General features: G+C 40.2%; 1 protein-coding gene across 1 annotated transcript; it reads left to right on the plus strand.

Moving 5' to 3' along the window:
* Nucleotides 1–5805: 5805 nt before the first annotated feature.
* On the plus strand, nt 5806–7029 carry LOC113061227 (uncharacterized). Its single transcript, XM_026230266.1, has 3 exons — nt 5806–5932; nt 6028–6297; nt 6378–7029. The coding sequence occupies exons 1-3, from the start codon at nt 5806–5808 to the stop codon at nt 7007–7009; spliced, it is 1029 nt and encodes a 342-aa protein (XP_026086051.1). The 3' UTR covers nt 7010–7029.
* The last annotated feature ends 4707 nt before the right edge of the window (nt 7030–11736 follow it).

An 11736-nucleotide genomic window follows, 5' to 3' on the forward strand; every position in this document is an offset into this window, starting at 1 on the left:
CACCTTAATTTTAACACTTTCGAGTTTTGATTATTTACACATGCCACTTGACAAATGTTTAAATAGCACACAATAAGATGGTCTCAGTAGTCTCAGTTTTACTCAAAAGCTTCTCACAACATACCGTTTCAAAACAGCTTTGAGTAGGCTACAATACAAATTTGCCACTATAATACAGTTAATTAAAAATAACTCAATATTTTTTTCTTAATAATTCATATCACTTAACAGAAATAAGCTAAAGCCAAATTATGCATTTTATTTGGTTTGAGAAACTAACAAAACACACACACACACACACACACACACACACACACACACACACACACACACACACACACATACATACATATACATAATAAAAAATAAAAAATAAAAAATAAATATAATAAAAAAAATTATAATAATGAAATAAGCATGGAGGAATTGGTACCTCTGAAACACGCCTATTGAGATTTTGAATGGAATCTCTTCTAAAGGCTGTTCAGAAAAATATAAAACGGTCTTGAATTTTTTGAGAATATGTTATTATTGAGAAGACTAAAAGTGAAAGGAACATCAGTGTTCCAAATAGTTGAGAAGAAATAAAAGAGGTGTTTGTAAGCTCAGCAGGCTTCTGTGATGTAATAAGCAGAGGGAGGTTTTTATGTCTCTTAATGGCAAACAATGTGATAAGCTAGACTAGGCCCTTAAAATCCCTACCATGTGTAAATGCGACAGGGGGACCCCAATTGCCCTGGTCCATTCTGTTTTCTTTTTTTCAGGTATTTTCCTTTTTCTCAGTTCAGGTTATTAGCCCCCACATGACTGCACCATATAAAAAACAAGGGGGAGGGAGGTGAAAAGCACAAGATAGGTCTCCTGAAATGTGGGATCTCTCTTCCTTTCTGTCTCTAAGATTCCTTTTTTTTCCTTCTCAATTGTTGATATTTGCCAATGGTTTTATTGTATGGAAGTGCCAGAGAAGAAGGAGGGGGACGCTACCTAGGGTAGAAAAGTGGTAGGTCTTTAAATGCACACACACATGCAATGAATTCAAATAAATAAAAAAGGAGAAAAAAGGAACATAGCATCTGGTAATTAGTTTCAGCAAGCTTAGCCTAATGATGTAAGCAGATTATTTTCCAGCAAAAAGAAGTGGGTGGGGGAACCATACACATATTCTTTAAGTCTTTAAAATTTACAAACAGAAGAGACTGTTGCTTCAGGCCGAGAAGAACTGAATTCTGTTTGTTGTTGTGTGAGAGGTGTTGCTCTGTCTTGTGTCTCCTAATCACACAGCATGCATGACAGAACACTAGTCAATAATCCAAAGTAGCCCAACTTTGTACCATGTTACCACTCTGACATTTCTATTTATTGAAAGCTAGGTCAAAAAGTGGGGCGATGACATTTGTGTACCTGCCTAGGCTGTCGGTGGTTGTCTTCTTTGGTGCATCCCAGAGCACCGGGGCAGTCCACTAGCACCCATAGAGTGTAAGGGGGCATGGATAAAACACTACATTAAATGCAGTTAATTTACTGGCTCTTAATTTCAGCAGGACTGATCGATTCTGACAAGGAGGGCATCACACTGCCTGGCAGATCACTTAGTGCTGCCCCCAACCCTCTTTTTTTTTTTTTTTTTTTTTTTTACCCTGATTAATGTCATGTCATCTACTATTCAGGGGGCCACTGATTTCAGATTCAGGTAAGATTAATATGCATTTTCACTCTCCACTAATCAATCAGGATTTTGATTATGATGCAATAATTCAGTTGGGTCATTATGTGAGCACCCCCCCCCCCCCTATTTTCCCAGTATTTAATCTGAAGTGAAAGCTATTGAGACTGACCATCTTGCTGCTTTATGTTTTTTTTTTTTTGGAGAGAGAGAGAGAGAGAGAGAGAGAGAGAGAGAGAGAGGGGAGAGCTGGGGTGGCATGTGCAGGATGGATGTGCAGCACTTGCTCTTATGCAGTATTTCTCCTAAATTATTATTTCTTTGTAATGAATAAATATATGAATTTTAGAAAATAAAATGCATTCATTTATACATAATACATGTATTATTTCTAAATTGTTTCTAAATTAATAATTTATAAAAAAGTAATGCCTTTATTCATTAATTATACATTGATGCAATTTATTACTAAATATCTATTCTATTAAAATACTATTTATTAATTTGTTATTTTGATAAATACCTAAAAAAAATACTAATTTGTAACTTTAAGTACATTATATGTGTTTAAACCACAGAATGTGCCTGGAGGAACTGTAAAATACATTATCCACCACAATCAATTTGGGTAACAGCTTCACCTTCTCTGGTCATCTACACAGTTTCCCCTCAAATGCGCTGAGATTCTACAGCCCATGTATTTAGTAGCATATTTATTGAAGTCTGCCAGGTTAAGCGTCTCGTTGAAACATCTCACTTGGAAGTTTGAACCTGCCACCTTCTCGTCACCATTCCACCTCCCTGACCGCAACTCTAGTCTGCCCCTTCAGAAATATGAGGACTCAGGAAGTGCACTGCTACTTACAGTTACACATAAACACACACACTGTGTTCTGATATCATGTTACTCCATGTCAGTGACTGATTCAACAAGCGCAGCAATTCAACCCGAATGTGGTGACACGATATTAGATCTCTCTCGTAAGATCTGATTTTGATTAAGAAGGATCGCCCAAAGCCCCTGACCTCCAGGAAAATGCCAACCAATGCTGTATGCATTATTTGTACTTTTCCTATGTGCATGTGTGATTTTGTGTAAACTGTGAAAGCTTGGATCATTTGATCTGTTAACATTGAAGACTATTCAGTGAAAACTATCTGATTTATCTGATCAGCACTCTCCACTTCTTGGCTTACAGTCTCACAATTGTGAATGACATTGTGAATGACAATTTTGTGTGTGTGTGTCCCAGTTAAGACCAGGCCATTTACCATAAAGAAGGGAATGAATGTGCCTGCCCAGCACGGCCATGTCTCTAATGGATTGCTTTCCATCAGGGGCCGTCTGTGCAACCAGCTGAGGTGTTAATGTAAATACAACAGATCATTTGTGAGCTAACGTGTTTTAAGCTTTAGTCCCCAAAAAATGTGACTGGCAAGTGGGGAAATATGGACAGAATAATTAGAAGGTTTTGTCACATGTTCTTGAATTATACAGCATGGGAAAGCAGAATGGTCTCTATTTTTCTCTCTTAGTTAAGTGTTTTTAGACTTATCACTTATTTTCTTTGCCTTTGCTAAAATAAAAATATGGTGCTTGGGTTTTGTAATAGTTAAGGGTGAAAAAGCACTTTTAATATTACACAAAAGTGACTATGGAAATTGCTTTTTTGATGTGAGCTGTCGTCCTCAGGAAGATCTGATTTAATATAATAATTTGAACAGTGAATTTTGTTCTATTTAATGCCATGGAAGTGCAATAGCCCATCTTTTTAAAATGTCATATAATTATTTTTATTATGTTTTTCATTCTTGCATTCCTTTTTTGGCACAGACAAACAGAGAAAGAGAGCGAAAAAAATCATATTTAATTAAACTATTATTTGTCCCTATTAATAGTCTGTGATACCGCATATTGGTTTCGAGTCAGAGTCACCTGTGAGACAGATTTCCCATGAGTCTTTGCAAAGCTTAACCAGCAGCCCTTCCTTCATAAAGCAGAGTTAGAACCAAGTTTCACTGGTCCCTCTCAAGGCTGTCCAGAGAGTCAGCATGCCCCTCCTCTTCCCCCACTCCTAGCCCAAAAGCAAGGCCATTGGAGGGACCTGATGCCGCAGGCAAATCTGTGAGAGAATGAATGAGGCAGATGGCTCAGAAACGGAAAAGACATCTTAGAAGTACTGCAGGTCATTTCCCATTTCCTGCATATACAGTAAGACACAGGCATAATTATTTTTCAGAGGTGAGATAAATACACCTTTCATCAAACCATGCACTTTTCACTTCTACCCTCTGAATGATTTACACAACTTAGCGACAAAGAATTATTTGCATGTAACTGCTGATATACAAGGCCCTTTCAGAAAGCAAGCCATAGGGTATTGTAGCGCAGCCCACCTCAATCACTCTCCCCGCATTGCTGTAATAAATAGTGAGCGTGTGATCAAGTTCACGGTCATTTTTAAATGGGCTTGTATGCATGTCAAAACAAATCCTTTTTCTGCGAATCGCTCCTCGAACACAATGCCGCACCTTTACACAACCCTCATCACTGTCGTCTTCTGTTCAGGTGAGGTTTTGTTGTGTCTACACATGAACTGTGCCTTCTCTCTGTCAGTCAACAGCAAGAAGTGATCTGGCGATTTTTAATGCCCTTGGCCCATCTGGAAGAAGGACCCTTTTCATTCCACATACTTGGCTGCCTGTCGACTCAACATAATGGCCCCGTTTAACAAGCTCGGAGGCAATAGCCAATTAAATACCTTGAAGGGGGACACTCAGAGGCCCCCGAGTGAAAGGCTTCAGGTGTGAAATGCTTGTTTCTGAGAGTGCTGCAAATGTATGGCAGCTTTCAAGTTTGCCTGGGCCTCCCTGGCTAGCCCTCACAGCCTGAGCCCACAGCCTCTTTCGTGTGGAGCCAGTGGAGCAGTGTTGGGTGATGGGCTGACGAAGGCCACTTAAGTGCAATTTTCTATTCACTGGTCCAACCAGTGTTCTCTGCATTTTTGTCCTTCTTTTTTTCATCTGCTTATGCCTGGTGAGCACACACAGAGCTTCAGATGATACAGACAATAGCTTTTTAGCACACAACAGAGTGATAAGGAGAAAGGGAGAGGCAGACATGGGACAGATACGGATGGGGCTGTGAGTGCTGAGGAGAGGCATGGCGGCAATGCTAGTTTGGTTGGGGGGGGGGGGGGGGGGAGTGGGGGGTAGGTTAGTCGGGATTGGCTACAAAAGGAAGGTTGGATTGTTTGCTAATGATGGCCAATTCTGACCAGAGCATGACAAGTTCAAGGACTACTCCGAAAATATTCCCAAGCCCCATGAAGAGCCGAATATGGAATCTGAAGAGAGCTTTTGCATGAGAAAATAAGCTGAAAATTTGTGCATCTAAAAAGGCCATGCAAAAGAGATGCTGACTGAGTAATTTTTTTAGGTGTACTTTTAAGAAAAAAATATTCTAAACATTATCAAATTAGAGTTCTTCTGCTTGTAACAATATAACAATATATAAAACCCTACTTGTAACAATATAAAAAACACTCTTTTGATGCTAAGGGTTAAAATATATATATATATATATATATATATATATATATATATATATATATATATATATATATATATATATATATATATATATATTTATTTATTTATTTATATAATGTGATACGTGTCCCGAGCTTTCATCAGTGTCGCCCTGGAAACCGAGCAGTCACATCTGCTCCTGCTCGTCACGGGCTGAGCGGCCAAACCGGCGGTTCATCAAGAGCTGCCTATGTAAGCACAGCAAACGAACACAGAGGTGAGAGATGTCTCTAGGAGTGCCAGCTAACTCAAATTGTCTTTCTTGCTTTCAGAGAGCAGTGTGTGACCACCAGCCCCACCGCACACGGGAGAGCACAACGGACCCACACCACCACAGCACACAGATCACAGAGGAAGTTGAGCACCCCACACCGGACCACCTCACCTCATCGCCTTCTGCCACACTATTTATTAATAAAATCCACCCTTCGGGGAACTCACCTGTACTTACTCGTTGTTTCCTTCTTCACCCCAGTGAAGAAGACACAGACGACCCCTTCCCACGTGGTGTTTCCCCAGCTGGACTGGTTTGATTGTCATCTCCCCCGGCGATGGAAGAACTCTTGAAGCACCTCACCGAGGTGAGCATCCACCAGCAACAAATTATGGAGCACATGGCCTCCCGGCAACGGGAAACCGAACGGGACCTCGCCGCGCTCCGTATGGCTGCCGGCGCACGTACTCCGCTGCCTGACCCCCGTGTCCAGGCCACACAGCTGCTGCCGAGGATGACATCCCACGATGACGTTACCATGTACCTCCAGATGTTTGAGACCGTGGCCGCCCGGGAGGTGTGGCCCAAGGCAGAGTACATCGACGACGTGGTATTACACTCGGAAACTTGGGGGGACCACCTGGAGCGGCTGTGGAGGGTGCTACTGGAACTGCGCTGGGCTGGCCTGACTGCCAACCCCCGGAAGTGTCACCTGGCCCTCTTGGAAGCAAAGTATCTGGGGTACCAGGTGGGTCGCGGCCTGATCAGACCTCAGGAGAAGAAGGTGGCAGCAATCCTCTCCATGCTGCAGCACCCCTCCAAGACACAGGTACAGGTCTTTTTTGGGGTTGGTAGGATATTATCACTGTTTTATCCCTAACTTCTCCTCCTTAGCCTCTCCCCTGACAGATCTGACCAGGAAGGGACAACCGGAGAAGGTCCCGTGGACCCCCGAGACGGAGGCGGCGTTCCACCGGATAAAGGCAGCCCTCACAACGGAGTCGGTTCTCCGAGCGCCCGACTTTAACTGCCCCTTCCTGGCGCAGACGGACACATCCGACACCGGGTTGGGAGCCGTCCTCTCCCAGGTCCACGACGGCGAGGAACACCCGGTGATCTACATAAGCCGAAAGCTGACCCCCACGGTACAACGGTACGCTAAGGTGGAGAGGGAGGCGCTGGCCGTCAAGTGGGGAGTCCTGGAGCTCAGGTATTACCTCCTCGGCCGCCCCTTCACTCTCATTACAGATCACGCCCCCCTGCAGTGGATGGCCTGGGCTAAGGAGATGAACGCGAGAGTGATGTGGTGGTTCCTGGCACTCCAGGACTTCAACTTCACCGTGCAACACCGAGCGGGGACGGCCGACGGACTCTCTCGGATTTGGGCAGCTTTCGCAAGTCTGTCATGGTCCACTCCCCGCCCTTCCCCAGTTTCCCCGCTTCTCAACAGGACTAGGACGACGCTTAGGGGGTTGGGGGAACATCTGGTATGCGGCAGTCCTGTGGGCAAAAATGCCATGTTGATGCTAGAGGTCATATGAGAATGGGTCGACTGATTCAAGCCGATAGAAGAGCAACTTTGACTGAAATAACCACTTGTTATATCAAATTGGTTTCTTGAACATGACAATGAGTTCACTGTTCTAAAATGGCCCCCACAGTCACCAGATCTCAACCCAATAGAGCATCTTTGGGATGTGGTGGAACTGGAGCTTCGTGCCATGGATGTGCATCCCACAAATCTCCATCAACTGCAAGATGCTGTCCTATCAATATGGGCCAACATTTCTAAAGAATTAAGGCAGTTCTGAAGACGAAAGGGGGTCAAACACAGTATAAGTATGGTTTTCCTAATAATCCTTTAGGTGAGTGTATATATCTCTCTCTCTCTCTCTCTCTCTCTCTCTCTCTCTCTCTCTCTCTCTCTCTCTCTCTCTATATATATACATAGATTTTCTATGGGGTTAAGGTCAGGCAAGTTTGCTGGCCAATTAAGAACAGGGATACAATGGTCCTTAAACCAGGTACTGGTAGCTTTGGCACTGTGTGCTGGGGCCAAGTCCTGTTGACAAATGAAATCTGCATCTCCACAAAGTTGGTCTGGAAGCATGAAGTGCTCTAAAACTTCTTGGTATATGGCGGTGTTGAACTTGGACCTCAGAAAACACAGTGGACCAACACCAGCAGATGACATGGCACCACAAACCATCACTGACTGTGGAAACTTTACACTGGACCTCAAGCAACGTGGATTGTGTGCCTCTCCTCTCTTCTACCAGACTCTTCCTGAGACCCTGATTTCCAAAGGAAATGCTAAATTTACTTTCATCAGAGTACATAAATTTGGACCACTCCGCAGCAGTCCAGTCCTTTTTGTCTTTAGCCCAGGCAAGATGCTTCTGACGCTGTCTGTTGTTCAAGAGTGTCTTTACACAAGGAATGTGACAGCTGAAACCCATGTCTTGCATACATCTGTGCATAGTGGTTCTTGAAACACTGACTCCAGCTGCAGTCCACTCTTTGTGAATCTTCCCCACATTTTTGAATGGGTTTTATTTCACAATTCTCTCCAGGTTGCGGTTATACCTATTGCTTGTACACTTTTTCTTCCCTTGCCTGTCTATTAATGTGCTTGGACACAGAGCTCTGTGAACAGCCAGCCCCTTTTGCAATGACCTTTTGTGTCTTGCCCTCCTTGTGCAAGGTGTCAATGGTCGTCTTTTGGACAAATGTCAAGTCAGTGGTCTTCCCCATTATTGTGTAGCCTACCAAACTAGACTGAGAGACCATTTAAAGGCTTTGCAGGTGTTTTGACTTAATTGGCTGATTAGAGTGTGGCACCAGGTGTCTTCAATATTGAACCTTTTCACAATATTCAATTTTTTTGTGTTTTTCCTTAGTTGACAGTTATCATCAAAATTAAAAGAAATAAACATTTGAAATATATCAGTCTGTGTGTAATGAATGAATATAATAAACAAGTTTCACTTTTTTAAATGGAATTAGTGAAATAAATCAACTTTTTGATGATATTCTAATTATATGACCAGAACCTGTATATATACAATCTTAAATTAAATATACCTTTCTTAATCGAGAAGAGGAAAAAAGTATTCTTGACTGAGCAGAGCTGGTCACACTTACATGTTCTGTTAAACTACAAAGAGATAAAGACATGATTAGTAGGAAACCACTTACGTTTTGAAAAAGTTAAGATGTATAGACATTTCAAGACAGACATTTACATGGTTTAGCTCCATAAAATAGCTAATGAATTTTCTTTGATAGTTAGATGTTTGAAAAAAAAAGGTATGAATAAAGATATAAGCTGCTATCAACTAGCTGTGCATTACTAAAAAGCATAAAAATACATTAAGACTACTGCTCCGTCCATATTAAAAACTGCGATCGTCGAGGTGGAACATTAAAGGCACTCTATTGAAAAGGGGAGGGGAAGAAGATGAGGGTATATTAATCTTATTAGGATTGTTTTTGCGCAGTGTCAGGTGAAAAGGCAAACGAATGGCCCGCTGTTTATCTGAGTTTAGCTGTGTGGTTTACTCACCACTTTCCCAGGGAACATACTGTATTGCCACTAATAAATTGGTTAAGGCAGTGTGTGGTGATGGTAATGAAGTTAAAGAAGACTGAGCTCCGGTGTTGTCACTCCTATAGACCGCGGCATCTTCACCGGTGCCCCTCCCTAATCAGACCCAGACTGGTAGAGTGTCCTGATAAGTCAAAAGGAGAGATATCAAAATAAATCGAGTCTATTAAAAGCAGCAATGCATCAACTGCTTGATAAAGTGATGAATAAACAGACCAAGATACTGATTGATTAAAGTATTTAATCAGACTGTTAAACAGCCACTATTTGTAATGTTGCATATACTTAAAGTATAAATAAAATAAAACAAAACAAAACAAAATAAAAGAAATTAAAATATATAAAAAAAAGAAATTTTCTCTAAATTGTCTCTTTGTGATTTTTCTCTATATTTCTGAAAAAAAAAAAAAAAAAAAAACCTTTAGATAATTGGAGATATTAGTAAAGGTGAAATCACTTCACTTATATTATTTTTCATTAATACATTCAAACCAAAAGCTGCACATATACCAATTATTTAAATTTCCCCATCAGTTTCTTTAGGAATATTTCTAATCTGATCTTTTGAACCATTATATTCTTAAATCCTTCTACACTTTCACATCATTTCTCCTCATTAATATGCACATGTAATGCATTGTGGGAGACTACCTGCAATTATAGATCATTTTCCTCCTTCTGTACAGTGGCAATTGACAATCTTAGCATTCGTATGCCAAACATTTCAGTCATTGACATACAGTTAAAAGAGCGTAAGTAGCCTGTGAAAGGGCAGCAGCAACACTTGTAAGATTTAAATGTCATTCATGCTCACTGATGCAACGGCAAACACAGTCTGAGAAATGATTGACGTGTTCAGCTGGTCAGAGTTCACATTTGATGTACATGGCATTAAAAGCTAAGCACTTGTAGATAAGACGCACATCTCTCCAAGTTTAAAAATGTTTGATTCCATTTATTTAAGATTATTGTTATTTGAATGAAGAGTGATAATAAAATAAAATAAAAAAAATCTTAAATGAAATTAAACATTCTAAACATGTATTTAGGATCATATTACTTAGTGGTTATTTTAAATGCCATTAGAAGTGATAGTAGTAGTCATTGTAGTAAAAATCAAATAAACAAAACATTCAAAATTTTAATAGACTGCAAATTCTTAGATTCTATTTCCATAATTATTGTTTGATATTATTATTAATACACTACTACTACTATACTACTAATAATAGTCTGATTAATAAAAAATAATCTTTCTTATGAATATATTAGTTATCAAACATATGTATTACAAAACAAAACAAATTCCCTATATATATATATATATATATATATATATATATATGTATATATGTGTGTGTGTGTGTGTGTGACCCTGGACCACAAAACAGCTGGGGTATATTTTTTGCAATGGCCAAATAAAATAAAAAATAAAAAAAAAACATAAAAAAAAACTTTGTTGCACTTATTTTACAGTACGTGTACTAACATGTACTTATAGTGTACTTACAGTGTATTTATCTAAGAAAGTTCTGGTAACGCAAGGTAACTACATGGGGTAGGGTTAGGTTTAGGGGTAGGTTCAGGGTTAGTGCCTAGTTACATAGTTATTGATTTCATGTTTGTTTTTGTGAAAAGTGGGGACATCCTATGGGCGTAATGGTTTTTATAATGTACAAACTGTATATTCTGTGGCCCTACACCAACCCTATACCTAACCCTAACCCTCACAAGAAACTTTGTGTATTTTTACATTGTCAAAAAACTCATTCTGTATGATTTATAAGCATTTTGATAAATGGGCACATGGGTTATGTCCTCATAAGTCACCCTCTTCTTGTAATACCTGTGTCATACCCATTTCATTATACAGAGTTGTGTCCTGATGTCACAAAAACAAGAGCACACACACACACACACACACACACACACACACAAATATAAATATATATAATTCCTCACTAAATTATCTGTTTAGGACACTACACAAATCTGACTGTTAGATAAGTGTAAGAATGCTGTATTGATTCATCTTACTGACTCACATAAATTATTATTTCATGCCATATAAATCACCTTATTTCATATATTTGATATTTTCGGTGTAGGATAATGTTCAACATATCCAACAAATGCAATATTCCTATCCACATTATGGATTTGAGCTGAAATCATCCATCTCATTTTCAGAAGATTGATACAGTGCTGAAGAGAAAGGCCATCTTGCCTTGTTATTATCCCTCTGGACACCCTCTAGAGCATGCAGGGTAAAAGACAAATACAAAGCATAGAGAAATGGACTTCAACGACTACTCTGAGCCATGCAGTTGGTCATTGCTAAAACACTGTTTTGAGCTATTTTTTGCAATGATCACTTTGCACTCATGTATGTGCATGAATGCATCATTTCATCCCCTGAACAGCTGACATATAAAAAAAAAAAAAAAAAAAAAAAAATTCAACCACCTACATGCTGTCTTCTGAGGTACTCGTCACAATCCATTGGATTCTTATGGACCCCACACCTGCGAGAGCCCTATTAAAGCCCTGTTCTCTGGATGGGGAGGTGAGTGTGATGATGCAGGGAGATGAGGTGAGGTGTGCAAAGAACAGGTAACAGCAGGCCTGGTGTCAATTCTCACAAATGCCCTCACAGGAGCA

This window comes from Carassius auratus, chromosome 43 (assembly GCF_003368295.1).
Source record: "Carassius auratus strain Wakin chromosome 43, ASM336829v1, whole genome shotgun sequence".
NCBI lineage: Eukaryota > Metazoa > Chordata > Actinopteri > Cypriniformes > Cyprinidae > Carassius > Carassius auratus.